Below are 24456 nucleotides of genomic sequence, written 5' to 3'. Positions count from 1 at the left end.
CCATTCATAAAGCTACTTTACAGCATATTTCCTGGAAAGCAGCTTTTTTGGTAGCGATTAAGTCAGCCCGTACGGTGAGCGAGATTCAGGCTCTCTGTACCAAGGAACCATATACAGTGTTTCATTTGAATAGAGTGGTGCTGAGAACTCACCCTTCTTTCCTGCCGAAAGTGGTGTCAGATTTTCATGTCAATCAGTCGATCTCTCTGCCCACTTTCTTTCCCAATCCCTCTACTCCAGCTGAGAGGGCTTTACACTCTTTGGACTTGAAAAGGGTTTTAAAGTTCTATTTGGACAGGTCCAAGTCTGTTCGGCATTCTGATCAGTTATTTATTAACTATGGGTCGATCAGAACTGGTCATGCAGCATCGAAACGTTCCATTTCGAGATGGATCGTTTCGTGTATCAAACTTGCTTACCAATTGGTGCAAAAACCTCTGGGGTTTACCCCTAAAGCGCATTCCACTAGAGGTAGAGCTGCCACGGCGGCTTACCTGCATAATGTGCCCATGTCTGAGATTTGTAAAGCGGCGACCTGGAGGTCTGTCCATACATTTAGTCTAGATTCTGACACGAGAGCAGATACCCAGGTGGGCCAGGCCTCCCTGAGGAATCTGTTTAACAGCTGAGTTATTGGCTGTCATGATTTGGTTGGGTCATGTACTTCTCATTTACCTGCAGGTGGTTGATGGGCTTGCTATTCTATTAAGTGCTTATGACTATTGATGAGGATCCCCTGGAAGAGGATAAGTTACTTACCTGTAATCCTAGTTCTCTTCCAGGGGTATCCTCATCAAAGTCATAAGCAACCCACCCGCCTCCCCAGGTAAATGAGATTCGGTACTAATACAATCTTATGGTTGAGCCCTGTCTTCAGGGTTATGCAAAGAACAACTGACCTAACTGTCACCCCTGAGGCATGATGGGAAGCCTGGGGTCATGGCTGCCTTAAAGGCACGGTGCCAGTTTTTGTTGAAAATGGTTTCATTTTCTATGCTATTGTTTTACAATGCAGCGTGAGGGCTAACAATGTCTATTTATTAGCAATTTTCAGGATTTATGAGTAGTTTTACTCATTAAAATGCAAAGTTCAAGGGATATTTGACCTAATGTGTTTTTTTGTTTCCTTTCTAATTGCAGTACATTTACATGTGATTACCGTACATTGTTTTAGCCTCAGTTTTGGAGCTACATTGGTGTGAGAAAAATAATATATGTACATACATATATGTGAAGCGAGATATGTGTTTTTACATATATATTTTTATATTGTTTCCGGGGTCCCGCACATGGGCGGGAATATTCAGTGCTTATGACTTTGATGAGGATACCCCTGGAAGAGAACTAGGATTACAGGTAAGTAACTTATCCTTGGGCAACATTGCTTTGCAACAATTCTGAAGCTGATAGTCAAGGTCCTTTCTCTGTGTAAGCTGAATGAGTCGTACCAGCTTCTTTAGGGTTTGCAGTTATGAATGAGGGAATGAACTTTGTGGTTTCTTAGCAGTACTCATACTTTTTATTGTGTCACTTATGATGGGGAAGATATATAATGTTGGGGCTTAGTCTTACAGTATAACTGGAAACACATGTGGGATCACACTGCTTCACCTCTCAGCAGGTTCGCCCTTAGGCATCATGGTAAATGCAGTTCGCCAAGTGTGTGTACTTGCAAAGTCTCTCGAGTGTTTCACCAGGTAGGTGCAGATTAGTGCTGGCCATCTCTAGACACGTGTTTCTGGATTTTTTATCCGTCATCAGTAGAGATTAGGCAATTCGAATGTATGGGGTTGCTGAGCAGGCTGCCAAAGTAGTCTTACAGTATTTAAAGCGCAATTAAAAGTAGAAGAGCGTCAGCAGGTGGGAGGAGGTCCTTCCAGTTGAGGCAAGCACCTTAACATCACTTTTTTTCAGTTTTGACAACATGATTGACTGGCAGCAAGTCATCCACTGCTCTGGCAATGAAGAGCATGTTTTCTATATACAATTTATATATGTGAACCAAAATGATCTACAAGGCATATGCAGAATGTCTAGGTGTTGTATGCCTGGCTATTTACTAAACCGCTGTGAGGGAATTCCTAGGTGCAAAGGTTTCCTAAGTGTTATGTTAGAAAGCTCCTCTTGATGGTGGTGAGTTTATTACTTTGAGAATGCCCTTCGTAGGTCCTCCTGATCATCCATCAATCGTCCGAATAAAGGTAGGTGATAACGCAGCTTGGTTCAGCCACACATATTGACTCTTCATAGGAAACCACCTTAAGCTAAACGTGTGTTCATTGCCACCAAAATCATTTGTCTATCTTACACCCATGACGCAAATGTTTCGTGTTTCACAGTTTCAAAGTGCATGCATCTCAAGGAATGTGTTTCTTAAATGGAACTGGCCAAGGAGCACTGCCAAAAGGTATGTCGGGTCCATAGCCACTTATGTTGCAAAGCTTTATGTGCCCATCTTCGCAAACATATTTAATGTTGCAGTCATGCTTGATGAAAGACAGATACTTTGAGGGAAAAATAAACAATTCATGATTTTTTTTTTATATCTTTGTAAATTCCTGAATTTCTCCAGCATTGGCTCCTTCATATATTGACAAGTGTATGGCCTATTTCTTCTTGAATTTGGAACACTTGTTAAAATTGCTTCGAAAAGTACTTATTAGCAATCTGTCCACCTTTTTAATTTGGGTGCCAAACCTAAGTCTGACTGAAAAGGCCATAAGCTGTGCCCCAAGCCTGTCATATTATTTCACTACATAACGATAGAGGAAATCCTTACTAGAGTTCTGCTCTAATAAGCTGCTCAAAGATGTAAAGACAATTGATTTTGTTATACTGACATGTTTTGTTTGTGGTCTTTGGCATGATGCTGAGCCTGCTCCCTGCCAAATATTGTTTAAACCGGGCACACACAGAGAGTTGCAGTCATTGGCTTCTCAGGCCTGTGCTTTTTGTCAGTGCAATTTGTTTCTCCGACAGTAACTTTTCCAAGGATGACTGAAGGCAGGAAATTCAGCCCCTTTATGCTTGTGAAGGACTTTTGAAATATTGCTGTTTTTCAGAGGAATCCACATCTACCGTTTGTATTCTAATCGGGCTTAGCAGAGTTTTCTAAAATCATGCAATTACATTGAGCGTTACAATATTGCTTAAGTTTCTGGAGAGAGGAAACTATCACATTAGGGGAAATGGTTCTATAATAAATCTTTCTCTCCCATTAATCGTCTTATATGGCACATAACTCAAACGTTTCCCTGGGATGTCCTAGAGCTTTTCTCAGGATAAAGGGGATGAAAATGTTGATTTTGACTGTGCCTTAATTATTATGATTGTGCTTGTGTTTACTTTTCCCCCCACAGCTTTTGAGATTCCATGACTTAGCCTTTTTCTCTCCTTCAGTTGTATCACCATCTTGAACGTCATTTAGTTGTGTTAGCACAAACAAAGTAATTTGGCTCAAATAGACCTTAGTCAGCGCATGGCTGCTTCCACAATATCCTGATGTAGCCGATATCACCTCAACGTAGGCTTTAGCCAACTTGACACTGCCTACTACGATCTTGAAGTTGAACACATTTTCATGTTGTCAAAGGCAGATTCCATTTTGCACTGAAAGAATACAGAGGCTCCTAGAAACACACACTCCTACCCCACCCTGCTGCTCAACCCCCAAAGTTCACAGCTGTTCATTCCAATTTTTTATCAAAATAAACTGACAGGTTTGTGTCAGAACCCAGGAAGACTATGCGGGTGGGCATCAGCGAGTGGAATCTTTAGAGATTAGGAATATCATAGCACTCCTTGGTTTCCTGTAAATATACTGACTCCTCACACCTGATACATGTTAAAGAATACTGACTTCTGTCCTGTATAAGTAAGCATCCATTCTTTAAGTGAGAATCATGACCAGGGCACAGCACACTAACATGACAAGTGCACATTCCCTCAACCAGTGATCTATCCGCTAGTACATTCCTCTTTGTGGGACTTTCATGAATGAACATCTGCAGAACAGTGTAACTGAAGGTAAGCTATACCATTGTAGACACTATTGTCAGGATATGGTGTTAAAACACAGAGAGCTAATTAATACAGTTTTACAGACACTGACAATTAAAACCCATAACACACTACTAGAAACTTAAGAGATAATTGTATAGAGGGAACACACAGACTATTCCCACCTGTAGCACATATGTTATAATGGCCTGAGGTAGAGTTAAATATAAATGTCTTCTCTTCGTCCTGTTGCCTGTGGTGCACCACTTCAGTTCTTTGCTGGCCTTCTCTATGACCACCACTAGGGAGCTGCTTCCATTTCCACTGACTGGTCCACCATTCTAGAAGGGGGTCTCCCGTGTAACTTTGTGTTCAGGATCAATGCATACATCTCTATTCTCTCCATAAGAGGTTGTGACCTGTGAAAAATGCATGTCTTTTTTGTTAGTGCTTGTACTCTCTTCAGAGTAGGGCATGTGTTTGCTTTCACAGTATCGATCTCCTTTCCCAGGAATATGTTTTTGGTGAAGGTGGAACCCCAATAGCAGTCTGTTCTTCCATTGTTTTAGTTTAGTTGCAATTACCAGCCAGTTGTCTAGATATGGAGCACAAACTAAATTGTGTATTCTGAGGTGGGCTGCAACCACTGCTAGTGTTTAGGTAAACACCCTTGGTGCAGATGTTATGCCAAAGGGTATCATTTTGAACTGGTAATGCATCCAATTTAACACAAACCTGAAGGATTTTTGGTGTGATGAATGAATGGGGAAAAGGATGTAGGCATCTTTTAGATCTGTAGTACTTTTCTCCCAAAAAAGAAGTCTCACCCTAAAATGTTGTCATCTAGCACCATTGTGACTGGACACATTGACAAACCTCAGGTCTAGAATTAGCCACAGGGTTTTAAGTCTTGCCTGGGAACAGAAATATGCAATAGTTATACTCTGCTGTTTTTTGTCCTCCTGAGGTGCAATTTCTATTACTTCCTTCTTCAATAGCTCCTTCACCTCACTTTGTATTACCTTTTCTTGCTCTTTCTCGTATGAGTTTGGTTTTGGAGGTATTGTGGAAGGTGTTTATATGAACTCTATGTAATACCCATGTTTTATTAGTGTTAGCAGGTGTTTGGGAAGCTCTTTCCCCTCACCCCCATTACTTGTGGTGGGTGAATGTGGGGGGAGTAGGGGAGGAATGGGGGGGGGTCTTCAAATCAATGATTGGATTTTGAGGCATGTCCTGTGAGGTGCTGCCTCTGGGACACAGAACATGTCTTGTGGTGTTTGTGAGGTTGTAGCCACAGTTGCACCTGCACAAAATTGGTCCTTGGATCCATTGTTTACAGTGGAACAAGCACACTGAAAACTACGTCCTCCACCACCCCCCCCCCCCGAACCCCCCCTCCCATGTGATGATGCATGTGCCATCATTGCGACACTTGAAAATTACAAAGATCGAGGTTCTTCGAATGGGTAGAGAGAAACAAGCATTGATGCTTGATGGAAATGACATCTCAAATCCCTAGATTTCAGTAAGGCAGTACAAGCGGTACATCGAGAATAGGTGCCATTAAAACGAAACAGTAACTATGGCAGGCTGGCATTCGGTACGCAAGGCTGAACATATCTCCTTGAAATAAAACATGGATTTTCTCAACACTGCAGAGAGCCCACACGTACAGCTACTTTCTGCTATGGGGCTGGGCCCACTGCGGGCATCCCACACTTCAAAAGAGCCACTCACTTCAGATCGTACTTCTCAGATGACTTCAGAATAAGACCTGAAGTCACCTTAATCTTGTAGTGTCATCACATCAGTGACAGCAGGTGAAATGTAAAGTTATCAGTGAGATGGTGCAGCTGGGCTCTATTCTGTTGTAGAGATGTGCAAACTTTGTTACTTGCCACTTGTATTCATTATTGGTACCGTCTATCCTGGACTCAATCTGCCTCCTGTTTGGTGGGTTTTGAGAAGACTGTTGTTTGTGCCACCCTTCCTCCCCCCCCTTAGGGCAATTCTTTTGTTGGTAGCTTTTTTTGGCAAGTCAGGGTGGCAAGTAGGGGTGGGAAATTGTTTGTAATGTTACTGCTTGGCAATTCACTGATGCATTTGATAAACTAAAATTCAGAAGAGCCCAACTCAAATGTCCATGGGATCTTGGGTATAAAGTTCATAGCTTAAGACAAGTGTTCACATGAAGCTCATTCTCTAAAAGAAAATTATGGTAATACAGAAAATGCTGGATTGACTTAATCTCATGAAGAACATTAATATTTTCGTCGAAAAGAATTTCTGTTTTGATTAAATTCTAAAAGAAAAACCAACCAATGTTTAGAATAATATACTTGTATACCGTATTCACTATAAGAAGGAGCTGAGCAACACACGGACTCCGCTCAGTCGCTTTTTACGGGAGCTTACTATGACCTCCTGGGTCTAATATGAATTTCTTTACTTTGAGTGCTACCAGACTTATTTCCGGTCTCTTGACCACTTGCATTCACCTTGCACTACCTTTCCAAATCAACGGGTTAATTTACTTCGGATTTGATTTTTGCAAACATTTGGCCATTGTCTCATACTTATTGAAATCGTTCATAGTTTCACAAATACCCTCCATCGTGAAGAATACTTCTGTTGTGTACCGACTGTGACCATTCGATGACTAATTACTGGATTATGCTACCTACAAAGGAATGACTTACTACATATATTCTCAAATGCCTTGAAATAGTCACGAAGTGACGAAACACGTGTTGGCTGTTCATCCACAAAGAACATAAAGTTGTACATCATCTGTATCAGAAGACTATCTGTTTGTCCATATTTTACCAATAAACAGGAATAGTGACCCTTATCAGTTTGGACAGTGTATCTTTGATACCATACTGTTTTGAGTGCTTTGGGTTTATAAATAGTATATTATTTGACTGGCTGGGTCTTCCTAGTCTGTCATTAGACACCTTTGGTCGTAAGGTTCCCAAACCACATTAGCATCACCAAACTATCTTTATGCTCTGTGTTTGCAATATTCTACTGTAGGAGGCTGGCTTTGTATAAATACCATCCCAATGTAAGGTATAGTGTGAACACAGTCCAGTGGAACCCCGAAGTTACACGTAAATAAGACCTTACTCTCTATTTGTGGTTGCGTGGGCGAGCAGTAAGGCTTTATTAGAGGGTAGTGTTAAGCATTTATTGTACACACTCAGGCAAGAAATTATGTCACACACTCAAAGACTGAACTCCGACCAATTTTGTTTGTATACAAATATTATGTAGTTATATTTTATTTTCCATAACCAAGCCTGGTCCATGTAAGCGTAATAGTACTTTGCAGGAATAATGGAGTTAAATACAGTTTGAATGCAGTTGAATTGGTTACAGGTAGGTCATTTGTTCATAAAACAATTGGAATTACTTTTCCGTTACTTTTCAGATTACTTTTAAGTGATGTGCCTAGATATGAAATGAAATGAAATGAAAATGTGACTTATAAAGCGCTACAGTTGCCCTGAGGCGTCCAGGCGCTGGAAACAGATGGGGCCCTCTTGAGGTTACTAGCTAGGCATTAAACAGCAAGGTTTTTAGCTGTTTACGAAAAGTGGTCAGGTTGGGGTTGTTTCTTAGCTGCAGAGGGAGTGAGTTCCAGAGTTTGGAAACGTTATACGAGAAGGAGCGTCCTCCTGCTCTAGCTCTGCGAGTTCTGGGGATCTCGGCCAGGAATGCTGTAGAAGAGCGGAGGGATTTATTCGGCCTATAGGGAGAGATCAGGGGTCGATTGATGTCTGGGCCCGTTTCCCAGAAAGTCTGGTGGGCAATGCAGAGCGATTTGAATCTTACTCTGTCCCTGATAGGTAGCCAGTGCAAGGTCCTCAAGCTGGTTCTCACTGAGGTCCTCCGGGGGATGCCCAACAGTGCTCTGGCAGCACAGTTTTGGGTGCGTTGGAGCTTCTGTAGGGTGTAATCCGGGGCTCCCAGGTATAGGGCGTTATTAAAATCCAAGCGGGATTGGATAAGGCCCTGTATAATTATCTGTTTGGCCTCGAAGCAGAGGAGGGGAAGGACTTTCTTGATCACTCTGAGGAGGCCAAAACAGGTGGCTGAGATCTTAGTGGCCTGTGTGTTAAAGCTCAGAGACTTGTCGAGCCAGACCCCTAAGCTTTTGATGTTGTCTCTGGAGGGTGGAGCCACTCCCATGCTTGATGGCCAGCTCGGCTCTATGGAGACGGGGGAGGCTGTGCCCAGGATCATCAGCTCAGTTTTGTCGTCATTCAACTTTAGGCAGGAGCTCATCATCCACTTCTTTACGTCCTCCAGACAAGCCGCTAGGTCTGGTGGCGCCTGGAGGCCGCTCTTCTCTGCCAGGGAGACCACCAGCTGGGTGTCGTCCGCATAGGAAATGATCTTTACACCATGCGGACGGACAACCTCAGCCAGTGGCCTCATGTAAGCGTTGAAGAGCGTAGGGCTTAAGGAGGAGCCCTGGGGGACTCCACATCCCAAGGGACGAATGGATGAGCGTGATGTGCCATCAAAGACCTGAAAGGTTCTGTTGGACAAAAAAGAATTGAACCATATCAGGGCATCTCCGGTCACTCCTAAGTTGGCAAGACGAGTTAGCAAGATCTTGTGATGCACCGTGTCAAATGCGGCACTTAGATCGAGGAGGATCACTGCCACTGATCCTCCTCGATCCAGGAGCCGTCTTGCCTCCTCAGTCACAGCCAGTAAGGCCGTCTCAGTCCCATGTTTGGTGCGGAAACCTGTTTGGGAGGAGTCGAGGAGATGGTTTTCTTCAAAAAACATTGTCAGAGTGGTATTGACATGTTTCTCCAGAATTTTCGATGCCCAGGGGAGTAACGAGATCGGCCGATAATTACTAGGATTAGCTGGGTCTAAAGAAGGCTTTTTCAGCAGGGCCCGCACCATAGCATGCTTCCATGTTGGAGGGACTGTCCCACTGATTATGGAGGAGTTCGTGAGCTCCAGGAGCGTGGGGAGAATAGCAGTACTGGCAAGATTCAGTGAGCCTGGGGGGGCAGGGTCGCACGGGGAGCCGGATTTTATTTTTTGTGCCAGTGTCTGTGCGGTTTCCAAAGTTATCAAGATATCACACTGGGACATTCCTAAGAGAAAAAGTAAGTAAATCAGTTTTGCAGCGTGAATCTTTCTGGATTCACTATGCTGTGCATTATTCCACGGTCTTGTGGTTGGGTCCGGAATCGTAGTCTTTTCTTTGTTTTTTTTGTTGTTTTTTTTCGTAGCCCAGGTGGGCGTCGACGTCCCACCTTTTGGTGCATTTCCTGTGACGTTGGCACGCTTCCTGCGGAAGCACCCACTCTTGGGCGCCATCTTCAGATTCTTTTTTCCGCGGTTGGGTCTGGATCGTTCCCGAGAGGGCTCCAGACATTTTTGGAGAAAAAGAAGAAAAAACGCAGTTTTTGGACGAAAAACATTGGAGAAGACTTCAGGAGACTACATCATCGAAGATCGACGAAAGAGGGAAGAGAGTTCCAGAACTTCGATTTTCCATCGACCAATGGGAGCGCAGGGGGCCCCCTGAACGCATGAGATCTACAAGACACCTTTCAAGTTCTGCGCGAATTGCCACCACAAGTACGCACAGAAGGACCAGCACCCGGTTTGCAACCTCTGCCTACCGGTAGACCAGGAGAGCAGCGACCGCTACGCCTACTCCGCCTTTACGCCGAAAACTCTTCGAGTTCGAGCGAGACAGAGAGTAGCCAACGCCACGATGCAGGGCAAGGGCCAGCCTCCATCCCTTCGAGACCTGGGTCTATCTTCAGACGAAGAAGACAACAACGCCGCCGACGCCAACGAAGACGACGGCTACACGGTCGTAGAGACCGATATTACCAAGACTCCAAAGAAGGTAGGAGACTCTACGGCCCCTAAAGCCCCGAGAGACCAAGAGTTTTGAAAGATCGAGGGAAAATCCTCGAAAGCGTCAGCGCCGAAAGCTTCGGCTCCCGCACCTAAACCCAGGCCCAGCGAATCCTCTGAGAAGGAGTCGCCGGCGCCGAGAGCTGAAGAACAGCTAAAGCCGTCGAAAAACGTCTCCGAAAAGGAACGTCCGACGTCGAGGGAGAAGGACCCGAAAAAGGCCCCAGCGCCGACGCCGAAGGTAAGCTCTGCGCCGAAACCTTCGACGCCAAAAATGTGTTCTGCGCCGAATAGATCGGCCGACCCATTAGACGCAGATCTGGCTGCCGAAATGGAGAAGAAGACGCGTCTCGAAGCAGAAATGGGAAACATCCTGCAACGAAAAAAGGATTTCTACACCAGGATGAAAGACTACATAATCCCACTCAAGCCACAGGTGCATGAGGTGGTCGAGGAGGAAGAGGATGAAGTCGAGGAACAGTCGGGGAATGTCGAAACATTCAACGAACCGGACGAAGACGAGGCCTTAGTCTACTATGAGGAGGACGACGGCCGCAGGATGCTCCTGGGTTCGGGGACCTCGGAAAGCCAGGAGATCGACTGGCAGGATGTCGACACAGAGTCCCGAAGAAAGCGTCGACACTTATCCTTCGAGGCCTTCGCCGCCAGATGACATTGGCGTGTACAACACGGTCATCAGGAATGCAGCGGCTGTCTTAAAGGTGAAACTCGACGAAGAGCAGCAGAAGGCTAACTTTCTCCTCGAGACATTGCTCCCCACGCAGACCAAGAGCCAGTACCTGCCAATGCTAGAAAGTGTGATGGCACAAGGGAAAGAAGCCTTCAGGGACCCGGCTACTTACAAGGCAGTCACCTCAAGGACTGAAAAGAAGTACAAACATTCATCCAAGGACCCAGCCTATATCCAGGGCACGGCCTCGGCAGACTCACATTGCTGCCACAGCAAGGAAGAGGGCTAATGTGTCTACTACCTCAGGACCACCTCCAGACAAGGAGAGCAAGAGGATGGACTTGGTAGGGAGAAGAATTGAAAGGAATGCTGCGATGCACTGGTGAATGGCCAATTCCAACGCACTACTAAACAGACATCAGTACCAAATCATGGAAGAACTGGGCAAGTTGATGGAAAAACATGCCTCAGGAATTCAGAGAGAGAGCTGAAAACCTAGTCGAAGAGGGGAAGAATGTGGCAAACTCTTGCATCAAGACAGCTCTGAACGGAGCGGACACCTCCAGTAGGCTCATGATGATGGGCATCACTGAAAGAAGACAAGCCTGGCTCTGGGTGTCAGGCTTCAAGCCAGAGGTACAACACAGCATACTGAACACCCTGTTCAACGGACAGACCTTGTTCGGGGCCCCAGTAGACGAAAAAGCTCAGCCAACTAAAGAAGGACAATGAAACAGCAAGGTCCATGGGGGCATTGCAGTTCAGAGTATCCAAAAGGGGCACCCCATCACGAAGGCCCATTGGCAGGGCTGGGAACCAGCCAGGAACATCGCACCAGACGTTCCAACAATCCCACCAGACGGAGAACCAAACACAGCAAGGCCATCAAAAGCCGTCCTGGCAATACCAGCAGAGGGGCCAGCCCTTTCGCGGGAGAGGCAATGGACGGGGCCAGAATAGGAGGGGAGGTCAGCAACCCGCCACCAAGTGACTTGCAACATGTGCCCACCCAAATAAGAACTCCCAGGGTGAGGCACGAGAACAGCATGCAGAGGTCAGGCGCACTAAGTACCGGTGGGCATGTGAGACCAGTGGGAGGAAGACTAAAACATTACTTCCAGGAGTGGAAGAAAATAACTTCAGACAAATGGGTTCTAAACATCATGTAGTTCGGATACTGCATAGAACTGGAAAAGACACCAACAAGCAGAAAGCCAAAGAGAAGGCAACTAGCAAAGAAAGAGCTGCAGCCACTCCAAAAGGAAGTGGGAGAGCTCCTGCAAAAACAAGCCATAGAACCAGTACCTTACAGAGAAAGGAACAGAGGGGTGTGTTCTACGTACTTCCTGGTGCCAAAGGTAGACGAAACAATGAGACCCATCCTGGACCTAAGGTTCTTAAACAAATTCATAAGAACGCAAAAGTTCATAATGACATCCCTGCAAGAGGTGCTCCCTCAATTGCAAAAAGGAGACTTCATGGTTACTATAGACCTAAAGGATGCCTACCTGAACATACCAATGAACAGAAGTCCTAAACATCTGTTCAGATTCGCCATAGGGGAACACCACTATCAGTTCACAACCCTAGCGTTCGGTCTAAAGTCGGCGCCAAGGGTCTTCACAAAGTGCCTAGCAACAGTCGCAGCACACCTAAGAAGGGAGGGAATACACGTATACCCATACCTGGTCATACCAGATATCCAAGGAGTATGCACAGAGAGTGACAAGAACACTGATGGACCTGGGATTCTCCATACACTGGGGGAAATCCTCAATGGAACCAGAACAAATAAAGATCTTCCTGGGAGCTCAGATCGACACCGTACAGACCAGGGTGTTCCCAAGGGAGAAGAGGGCAGTTGCACTGGTGAAGGAGAGGAAACTCTACCAGAGGGGGCAAGCTCGGACAGTGAGAACAGCGAGCAAGATCATGGGCATGATGGCATCATGCATTCACCTAGTGCCAAATGTGCGGCTGCACATGAGACCCTTGCAGGAGTGGTTACAAGGGCAATGGTCACAAGCAACAGGGCATTGGGAGGATCTAGTGGTTGTAAGGCACACAGTGCAGAAAGAAATGGCATGGTTGAACATGGAGAACCTGGCAAGGGGAAAGCCTCTAACGCCGCCAACGTCAACGGTGACCATCACCACAGAAGGGATGGGGAGATCACATGGAGGAACTCAAAGTGAGGGGTCTGTGGACACCAGCAGATGCGATAAAGCACATCAACTTCCTGGAGTTGAAGACAGTTGTCCTTGCTATAAAAGCCTATCAGACAAAACTGTACAACTGGAGGGTGTTGATCCAGACGGACAATACTACAGCGATGTTCTACATCAACAAGCAGGGTGGAACACAATCGGCCATGCTCTCGAAGCTGGCGCAGGAGATATGGACTTGGGCCATCCCTCTCAACATAGACCTCCTAGCCATTCATCTGCCAGGAAAGGACAACGTAGAAGCAGATTAGCTCAGCAGACAGACATCGGCAACCCACGAATGGGAGCTCAATGCACAGGAGACAAAAAGGCTGTTCGACAGGTGGGGGACACCATCGGTGGACCTATTTGCAACACACCAAAATGCTAAATGCCAAAGCTTCGCATCCAGGCGGCCCGGGGAGGGGTCCCTGGGGAATGCCCTAGGGATGGACTGGTCGAGGACATTTGCTTACGCTTTTCCCCCGATATCACTGATTCACAAGGTCCTCAGCAAGTGCAGAGCGAGCAACATGACACTGATACTGGTCGCACCACAGTGGGCCAGGCAGACATGGTATTCGCAGATCATGGAGATGGCACAGAGCGCACCCCACAGATTCGGAAGGAGAAAGGACTTGCTCACCATGCAAAACAGGCAGGTGCTACACCCAGAGCCAGAGAGCCTGAGCCTGGTAGCGTGGCTCCTGAGGACATAGAATTTGCGCATCTGAAACTACCAGAGAGCACCCTGAGGGTACTTCGGGAGGCACGGAGGCCCAGCACGCGAAAGTGCTATGTATCAAAATGGAACAGATTCACTCTATGGTGCAGGAGAGAGAAGCTGCACAATAAGATGCAAAGAGACTCAACGGTGCTTAGATACCTCAAGCACCTACTAGACAAGAAACTAAGCTCATCCTCCTTGAGAGTTCACTTAGCAGCAATAGTCGCTTACACAAGAGGGGAGACGTGTAAGAGTTTCTTCACCTCACAAGTGGTTAGAAGATTCCTAGAAGGAGCAAAGAGGATTGCGCCTCCAAAGAGGGTGCCACCACCTGCATGGAACCTTAACCTGGTACTAACAGAACTGATGAAACATCCTTTCGAACCAATTCACAAAGCATCCTTAGAGAGGCTAACAATGAAAACAGCTTTCCTGTTAGCAATCACCTCGCTGCGCAGGGTAAGCGAACTGCAGGCATTAACGTTACAGGAACCCTACATCCAAATTCACAATGATAGGGTGGTAATGAGAACAGACCCACACTTCATGCTGAAGGTGGTGTCAGAGTTCCACATGAATCAAACTATACAAATACCAAGTTTCTTCCAGAAACAGACAACAAGCGCTGAACGAGCTCTTTACACCCTAGACGCCAGAAGGGCTGTCATGCACTACATTGAAAGGACAAAGGATCACAGGAAAACAAAGCAATTCTTTGTTTCCTACGCAAAGAGCTTCATGGGAAAACCAGTAACTAAAGTAACAATTGCGAGATGGATCGCACAGACGATACATTTCTGCCACAAACAGGCAGGGGAAGAACTGGCAGGGGGGGCACGGGCCCACTCTACCAGGAAAAAGGGAGCTACAATAGCTTTCCTGACCAACACACCCATTCAGGACATATGCCTGGCGGCAACATGGGCTTCAGTGCACACGTTCACGAAGCACTACTGCATGGATATACAGATGAACAAGGAAGCACAAGTCGGGCAAAAGGTGCTTCAACACATATTCAATAACCAACGCTCATCTTCCACCCAGCCGCCACAAAAATGGGAAACCGCTACAAAGTCTATGCACAGCATAGTGAATCCAGAAAGATTCACGCTGCAAAACGAAAAGTCCTTCTCCTACCTCGCCGCCAAGACCTGGAACTCCCTCCCGACCCACCTCCGCCTGACCCTCCCCCTAAAGCCCACTCTACAAGGACTCCTGAGGACCCCCATTGAGTTACCACTGGAAGCCGGGGACCCCCAAGCAATTTGTATGAGTTAACTTACAAACATTAAAACAGTAATTCGAAAAAAATACACACGTGTGCACACAAAACAAATACTCAAAGTACTAAGGATTTTGGGGCCAGATGTACGACCATTTCATTTAGCGCCTCGCAATTGCCGACACATTGCGAGTGACAAATTGCGAGTCGCTAAATGAAATGTACAACAGTGTGTTTAACACTGTTTGGGATTTCCAATGGGGTCGCAAATTGCGAGGTTCATTAATATTAATGAGCCTCTCGCAATTTGCAAACCCATTGGGAATGCCAGTCCTCCAAGCGATGGTGGCCTGCTGGGCTCTGCAGGCCACCATGTCTCGGACTGCTTTTAAATAAAGCAGTTTTTTAAAAAAGAATGCAGCCTGTTTATCATGCATTTAAAAAAAATGCACTACCTGCCCTTAAAAAATAATTTGCATGGACCCCTTCCCATTTGCGAATGCATTACCATCTACTTGAAGTAGGTGGTAATTGTGACTGTTTTGCGACCGCAAACATTTGTACATGGTTTTGAGACTCGTTATTTGGAAGGGAATGCCCCTTCCAAATAGCAAGTTGCAAAACCTATTTATAGAGTTGCAAACAAATTGCGACTTGCGAAATAGGCTATGTACATGGCCCAATAGGTTTTTGAATGCACAAACGGGCTCGCGAACCCGTTCGCGCATATAAAAACAGATCGTACATCTGGCCCTTAGTATTTTATATTGAAGTAATAGCCCCTCTGTCACATGTATTTCATTTGTTTTGTAGCATCTCTCATACCATTGTAGGATGTCAGAGCACTTTACATCACACACATATAGAGACATTGAATCATACATGTAAATCAGTGTGTATATAAAATGTTTAAAGAGTGCTTGGTCTGGAAAAGCACAAACTCAGTATTCAGAACATAACACAGTGGCTAGCATTGACTTTAACATTAAAATTGTATTTCCACCCAAATATATCTTTTTAGCAGCATCAGGATAATTAATAACTGGGACAAAATATAAGTTACTAACTGGTACCATGCAGTTTGCAAGCAGCTCTTTGATGACAGTTTATTGGTCCCTCTGCTAGATTTAGATTGTCACTTATGAAGTGCACAGTAACAAAAGAATCTCTGTGACAAAAGCAGTAACTTCGAACCTAGGCACATAAAATACTGCTTTTTAAGATGCATGTTACACGTTCTTTGCAGTAGGCACATTAACCCTCTGTGCTACATTAGTTAAATCAAAGCTGCCACTGAACAAAACTCTCCTCACTCTCCAGCAGGTACATTAATCACTGGCATTCTCTTGACACTTTTATTGTTGCTGGAAAGCTGCGAATTAAACAAACGTTTCTGTGCTTTTAAATCTGTTGCCCACGAACCCCCTGGGAATGTGTCACGGGCCCCTGGGGGTCCGCGGACCACAGTTTGGGAAACACTGCCCTAGATGACATCTGCAGAGCAGCAACATGGTCTACACTGCACACATTCACAAAACCCTATTGTTTAGATGTGCAAACCAAACAACAAGCTAATGTGGGCCAGGCTGTTCTCAAAACATTATTTTAAACTACTGCAACAGATAGGGTTGGTCGCCGCTAAGAGTGGATACTGCTATACAATCTATGCACAGTGTGTAATCTGCAGCTCATATGCCTCGAACGAAAAATGCACTTACCAGTATGCATCTGTTCTTGGCATGTAGAGCTGCAGTGTTACACACGCCCACCCGCCTCCCCGGCTACCCTTGTCTGTTCCAGTATTATCTTAATTAGATACAGCTTACTTGGACATCCTTCCTTTTCTTGCAAAGCTCCATCATTTCCCTAATGGCGAAAAACAATCTGAGGATGGAGCAGATGCCCATGCGCAATGTGCTCCAAAGGAGGAGTCGCCTTTCTCATGACTTCTAAAGAACTTTTCAGGACAACAACAAACTGCAAACATCCGGGCCCAACACTAGGTGGCGATCTATGCACAGTGTGTAACTCTGCAGCTCTACATGCCAAGAACAGATGCATACTGGTAAGTAGCATTTTCCTTATAACCGAGACAACAGGGAGGCCCTACCCGATGTTCAACAGAGTTGTTTTTTGGGCCTGTGTCCCCGCCCCAACAATTTCATGGCACAGACTAAATTTGTAGATCTGGAAACGCGAAATGTCAAATAACGAAGCGATGGAAGTCCACCCCTCCCCCAAAATATCTCAACGTGGCGAGATGACTTTATACAGAGCAGAGCACTTCGCAGAGAGGAATATAGAGGCCTGCGAAAGAAACCAATAGCGATGGAGTGGGATACCCTCATTGAAGCTTTCAAAACCATGGATCTACCAACCACTTGAACATATCAATTTTTACCCCTAACTTCACTTATCAGTTCATTTATCTCCTAGCTAGGGCTAGAAAACAGGCATGATAGCGTAAAAACGAATAACTAAACAACGAGATACATATATAAGCCCCAAACCCGAAACCTCTTTTCCCATGCACCAGGAGTCATGTCTTGGACATCCAAGCATGACACACCAAATAAGTTAAAGTGGAAAATCCAAACTCCACTCAAAAGACACAAACAAGGTCCCTGTTAGTGCTCAACTCTGCAGAAACACAAGTCCACCAGTGGAGGAGTGTGGGGGGAGGTGGGAGGGAGTTACACAGTTTATTAGTTTTAAATATAAAGTACAATTATCTTGCAAATCCATAATAAGCAACATAAATGTTTTTTCAAAAAGGTATTGTAATTGTTCTTTCCCTTCGATCAAAATTATACATGGAAAAATAAGCCTATCGAGACACGAGGTTCGAATTGTAAATTATAACCATGATAGTACCTTACGCTGTATGTGATTAAGAAATACCAATAAAGTTTGTTTAAAAAAAAAATACAGTGAAGCACTGAAAACAGGGTTTTTACCACCATTGTTTAAGGAAACTATTTGGTAACGCTAATGAAACCAGATAAAAACCCAACACATTGAGTTTTGTGTCGACCATTAGATTTAATTATTATGTAGATGCTAAACTACTGCCTAAGGTCCAGGCAAAAGATGGTGGTTCCACACAATTACATAGCCTTGATTCCACTACTTAATACACAGCCAGTCACTAGAGCTAGGCTACAAGGATATCATCATATCCCTTTGCAATTGGTAGAGGAACCCGTTATGGATGCCGACTGTCCCCACTCTTATATACCCTGGCTTCAGATATTTTAGCTTGTGCTGATAGGCAGGGACACACCAATAGAAGGTTGTAATTCAGAACCAGAAATGTAATCTTCTACCTAAACGCGGACAACATTACCTTATACCTGAAGAACCCGGCTCATAATCTCAGCCCGATTATTTGGAAATTCATGATTTTCAAGGTACTTTTGGGAAATCTCAATGAACTGAAATACATCAACAGTATTCCCCGTGGCACCTGGAATGCACGTTTGTGAGTTGGAAGTCCCTCTTCCTTGGAACCAATCCATTAAATAACTTGGAATATGGATAAGTGAAGTTAAAGCAACTTTTATATTTATTCTACATACCAATTCCCCTAAATAAACAATTTTGCAAGGCACTCTGGTCACAAATGAGTGCACTGGCATGGGTGGGAAGGCAAGCCTGACTCACAATGGAAACTTTAATGTTACATTATAAATTAAGAGCTAGCTGCCCCTGACTTTGAGTTGGATTTCCATTGCACACTAGCACAATATGGTTAATTACTGGGACACCCTCCTCCATATATGGCGTTTCAGCAGTAAAACGGGACATTATATACGCTACCCCACTATGGGTGATGTTTTGACAAGTCCTTCACAACAACCAGGTTGAACTTAACGTAGTAACTACCTATAAATCTCAAAAAACCCTGGTTGACCGCCAAGATTGAGTACATCCTCAAAGTTTTTATCAGCTTACCGCCATCTGTTGACAGTGGCTTTTTCATCAGGAGCTCCCCCATGCACCTCCAAACCCAAAAGCAAAAAAAAAAAGAAATGGTGCTCACATACTGTGACTTTTTTTTCAAGGATACGCCTTTTGATTATGGCTGACATTACACTACAGCAAAGATAAGCTTGTTTCTGGTGCAGAAATTAAGTGGTGGAGCAGGCTTGCTAAGAATGAAAACACACCACCACAGTCAGTTATAGTTTGCTTAAGTTAGCCACTCACTGTGGGAGGCATCCTGTTCAGCAGTCATTTGTGTGCATCCATTTAAGTGGCGGGATAAACTAGAAGTGATGAACACCTGGGTTCAGTAATTGATTTTCTTTTGTTGCAAATGTATCTTGAGTTCCATCAGCAGAAATGAATAACCTAAAGGTGCATTTTCTGCTTTTACAGAATCTGAGATTTTAAAATAGGACAGCATGAGGTTGTTCGGAGACTAGGACATTGGTCTCCTGGAATGAAAGGTAGAGAAATATTGTTGTGGATGTAAAGGAAATGGAGCTGGCAATGGAAGCCTGTTTCTAATATTGAGTGCTAGAAGAGTATAGAGTATAGTCTCCATGGGAAACAATTGGAGGTTTGATCAGAGAGGTAGAATAAGTGGGTGTAAAGGCTAAGTAGATTGGTTGTGGTTTCAAGGAGGTTGGAGGCTAAGATAGACAGTATGCTATGACAGTCAAGAGGAAAGCTAGTGACTAGTGGTGTGGCTATATGGCACTTTGACAACTCCTTCAGAAAGCTGAGGTACAGATGGATGTAATAGATCTTTGCCTTATTCACGTGTAATTTGTTGTACCACAGTTGCATCATCTTTGTTAAGGTGGGTTGGAAGCGCCGCCTGTCAGTCGAGTTGGAGGTTTGTAAGTGGAATGCTTCTTTAATGGGATGATGAGCCGAGCGCTTAGGAAACAGTTTTTTGATTGTCAATGTGGATGAGCCGGAGTAGCTTCAAATAAATACAGGCGCTGGTGTTCTTGGTGACATAATTTTCACACAGCCCACATTGGAATCTCACCTGCATTTTGCCTCCTAGTTATCCAGTGAGCAGTTCGGTTCGCGCCTGCCATGTTTTCCAAGCAGCAGATTTGAGAAATGGGATGCCAATATGCTCAATAGCTGCCATGTGGATGTGGTGTGGAGGTTGCAGAGTGCTGAATGCTCCTTAGTTGATGGCAGCAGGTTCAGTGGATGGTGGGCAATGGTGCCTCTTTAGGGCCGAAACTGTGTGCAGTTTATTCCTCTACCTATCCTTATTGTTCTTGGGATAGTCCTTCATTGCCTTGTTGCTCCTGTCAAGAACAGTAATACTGAAACATATTGCTGGGTTGTCCGGTGTGCTAGGCAGACTAACACCTACTACTTTCAGATGTAGGATTTTCAGCTACTTTTAAAACTGCATGTCTTACACCATGTACTACTTGCTTCAAGCTTGAACTAAACTTAGAGTAGATATGTTAACAATAGATTTTTATATTTATATAACTTAGTGCCATGTCAAGCTGCTTGACAGTACCAATGAATCGGGAATTAATTCCTAGAAACCTTTCAGAAAAAATTAGAAAAACATTCAGGACCTTTTTGAAATATATTATGAACTGTGGTACTTGGCATCAGAATAAGGACACTTCAGCAAGACTTGTGCAATATGTGAGCTGATTCATTACCATCACTGATCATCCCTGTTGTTAACTCACCTACCCTACCCCAACTGCTAAGCCAAACATCCTCTCCACATGCCCAATTCCTCCTCCTATCTACATGAAGCCATGCATATAAGTGCCCTGAAGTGAATGCCGTGCAACACATTTGGTGCTATTAAAATCCACAAATAAGTTTTAGTCCTTGAAGTTAAAAGTTTAGCATGCTTATCTGTGTATGCCTGTGAACAAAGGAAAAACATTCTTGACAAAACCATTTTTTCTGCCTATGTCTTCCAAGTGCACACTTCATCATTGAAAAAGATCTGAAACACAATCGCACAATGTGTTTTATTGTGTTTAGAAAACAACATGCCTTCTGTTACAGCTGTTCGGATACTGTACTTTTTCTTTTTTTCCCTTCTCCCCATCACATCATTAAAAATAAGGAAAATTCATAGAGGTGTTGGAGGAACGAGGGGGAGTGCATCATCTTGTTTGGGAAATGAATTCAGGGCAAGAAGGTTGGTACTTTTATTCAGTAATTGTTGATATTACATTATGAATCTCATAATAAGCTCACACTGGCTGGGACACAGTTATGGGTGCACCTGCACTCCTAACTCAATCTCCTGGTGTTTGTCTTTGGCACCTAATTGGTTGTTCTTTGATCAAGCCAAACAATTCAATGCTAACATGAGCTAGTTTAAAATTATAATAAAATGAATTCTGTTAATTCATTAAATTATATGTTTAGGGTTTTAGGAGAGAATATGCATACCATTCTTTTTGTGTTACTATATCGGCATAATCTCTCTTGTTAAATCTATTAGCATATTTCATTATGCTATTTCTAAAAGTCAATATTAGCTGTTTTAAAGAACAACCCTATTTGAAAAAAATTATTTCATTAATCACTCATTAATGAGCATTTCATACTGGGTTTGCTATTTCATTTCACCTTCTAGAAATGCATCATCCATCGAATTCCCTATTTACTCTAAAAGTTTATTGACATTATAAAAAGAGCTACTTAATAGGGTATTGTAATGGGATTGGTTAGGGTTCTAATAACAAACTGAGCCTAAAACTAAATATTCTCTGTGTCCAATACAAATTTGGCTTTTCTTTTTATAAAAAAAAAATAAAAAAAAATTGTGCTCTTATAAAAGAAATGTTTGTGGTACAATGTTAGACTCACACAGATTGTGCATTACCAAAGATCAACAAGGACATTTTAAATTATGTGTAATATAGTTGCTGTTTGTTCATCATCACGTTCTTTGTACTCCAGTCCGTCTAGATGAGCCCACTTCCAAGTTAGATGCAATTAATACCAACTCCAAGATCATTGGATGGTTGACAATCAAATGGCTCGTAATGGAGCCCCTTTATCAAGGAAATAAACCCAGTCCCTCCACATATGCTGCTTATGTTGTATTATTTCTTTTGCTGGCTGATTTCCTGAGTATGGGAAAAATAACCTGTAATAACCTGCCTTCGATCACAGATTATGCGAACAGATCATTATTACTCTGCAGGCAGGCTGCATCTCACTGATAGCAGAGCACAATTTATACCCTATTATATTTTTTCGGAGCTGTGTGTGCGTAATGGTAGCATGATTTAAATTTCATTACGTTGCAGTATTTGTATATCTTTCCATACCCCAGGCAAATTCTGAGACGCTTTTGGTGGTTGACCATCTGCCAAAGTTAAGATTGATCTCTGTGTCCTTAAAAATGGCTGTTCTAATCTGCAAGGTTAAATTAATCTCTCAAAAACCTCCTGTTTCCAAAAGTACTAGCGAACTAGCACTTCATTATAGTTCTTTTTCATGCATAGGTTTTTGGAAGAATCGGTGACATCTGTTTTCAATATTTATAGAATTTTACAATAGATCTTTCATACCAAGCACCTGAGCAGTTGGGATGTTTCCCTTTTTGTGAGGTCATTGGAGAATAATACAGTTTCTGCAAACCTTTGGCATAATTTAATTATATTCCTTTTTTTTAAAAGCAGGTACGATGTTCTGGCTATAAGACACTATAGTAGAATGTTACTAGGTCATCAAAACAAGTTTCAAAAGGGCTGCCTGCTGTCTATGCACAGCTAAAGGCTCCTCCCTAATCAACTACTTCCAGTTCCTGGCACCTTTGTCTTTGTCTTCTTTCTACTCATCTTGACATTCTTTACGAGGCTTGTAGTTTGTACCATCTGAAACTTCCTTTGGTCCTCCTCCTTGGGTCCACAAGCTTTTGTTCTTCCATTCTGCTTATGGCATTAGTGGGCAGTTTCAAATGATACCACTCGTATAAACTGGTATTTTCTGAAGTGAACCCACTTTGTTTGTGCCTTCTGTGAGTGCAAGCTTAGCAGCCCTGGTTTTACTGTTCTCTTTGGGATTTCCTTTCCTTTTAGTCTTTTAGCAGGGTCTTACAGAGGTCGCAGACAAAATGTTGGGTGTTTGGAAGTCTTTATTTTGGTAGGCTCATGCCAGATTTGTATAGATCTTCCTCTTGACGTAAGTATATATGAGTCGAGCTCTGTCTTCGCGAAATAAAACTGCAAGGGAGCACCCACAAGTGTATTTTAAGCTTACCACCATCAGAGCTTGTTTTGATGAATCATGTTGGTGTGAAGCGCAACAGTCACCCATTGCTGAGGAAGCCTCAAACAAACTCATCTTTGATGTACTCAGTGGGTCTCATATCAGCGTGGACTCCAGTGTGTTTTATAAATACAGAGATAGGTGACAAGGACTCCAGCAAATATTGTTTGAACTGCCAGTCCTAATAGTGGACCAACAGAGCGCATGTCCCTGTTATGTAATTTCACCCTTCTTGGGAAAGTTGCATGCCTGGTTGTACCTTTTGTACACAGAGAAGCTCAGGAGGGCACTCGTACGTTTTTTTCCCTAGAAACCTGCTGTTTCAGAGCCCCACACAGCTACTGACTAATTTTCTTGTTGTTCAGTTCCCTTTACATTACATTTGAAAAGTTATTTCTCCCTTTCATTTGTCGTACCAGAGTGACTCCTTTCACCTTATGGAAAAGTGTCCTGGGTGCCTTTTATACTTTTGGAATTTTCCCTTTACCTGACTTTTCCCTCCCTTGGTATGGATTCGATGACTCCACATAAGCCCTCTGAGCGGGTTACCTACCCCACCATGAACTTAAACACTGTTTCCTGTATGATAGACCTGTGCCTCTTCCCTCCTGTCGGCCTCCTTTACCCTGCATGACCATTGCAACTTGGGTTTCTACAGCTTAATAGTTGAGTAGGATTGGTAGTGCACCAAGGATTCTGGCTGCATTACCTCGCTTAACTAGAGTGACTCTGCCACTTTCTCTCTGGGATTCATTAAGAACCTTACAGTTTGCTAATAGCAACCATTGTTTTTCCTGTTGCAGATAATTGAGCCTATCTGTGATCCAATTATACATTCATTTAACAGAATAGCATCTTCAGGGGCTATTCCGATGTGCTGCTCGCTAACATACCGAAGTGGCATTTGTAGGTGTTTGGCTGAATTGCATGATCACTGGAGATGGCTTTTTTGATTCCTTTAAATTTACTTTCTTCTCAGACACATTCAATATCCATATCCACCCAAGTCTGTTAGATATGTGGTCTCATAGTTTGCTGTGCCCAAAGATTTTCTTACTTTTTCGAAAGATGGCAAAAGTTAATATTATATTGGATGTTTCAGCAGGTTGACTTCTGGTCCCGTGTCGCATGTTCCTTTCATTACTCACACTTTTTTTTTAAAACTCTTTTTCTTTGTTAAAAACAAAGAAAATACATTACAAAAAGGAAATCAACTCTCAGGTGAGTGCATTTGATTCCAACGCATGGGTTAAAGTGGCACAGTACAGAATAAAATAAACAACAATTAGTGCGAGGATCTAGGGGAGTCTCGTGTTCCCAGATCTAATCCCGGTGTGGGTGGCTCGCAGATTCCACCACGATGGCTATTCCACCCTCCCCATATCTTCCCCCACTTATGTGGGCAACCCCTGGCCACATACACTTCTCTCTCTCTAAACATACACCAATCTAGGTCCTCTGCCCATTTATTGAT

The 24456-nt window shown here is 43.8% G+C and overlaps 1 protein-coding gene across 3 annotated transcripts in view; it reads left to right on the top strand.

Moving 5' to 3' along the window:
• The window catches only part of GABPA (GA binding protein transcription factor subunit alpha), a 332634-nt gene that overhangs the window by 91839 nt on the left and 216339 nt on the right, over window positions 1-24456 (top strand). Inside the window, exon 5 of one of the 3 annotated variants that reach the window (XM_086934032.1) lies at window positions 20821-20895. The exons of the other annotated variants lie outside the window; for them this stretch is intronic. Within the exon in view, the coding sequence (XP_086790158.1) occupies window positions 20821-20895 (75 nt within the window). The remainder of the gene's footprint in view (window positions 1-20820; window positions 20896-24456) is intronic. 3 annotated transcript variants of the gene reach the window in all.

This window comes from Lissotriton vulgaris, chromosome 8 (genome assembly GCF_964263255.1).
Source record: "Lissotriton vulgaris chromosome 8, aLisVul1.2, whole genome shotgun sequence".
NCBI classification, from domain to species: Eukaryota; Metazoa; Chordata; class Amphibia; order Caudata; family Salamandridae; genus Lissotriton; species Lissotriton vulgaris.
The sequence above is the reverse complement of the archived record's forward strand: the minus strand, read 5'-3'. Positions and strand labels throughout refer to the sequence as shown.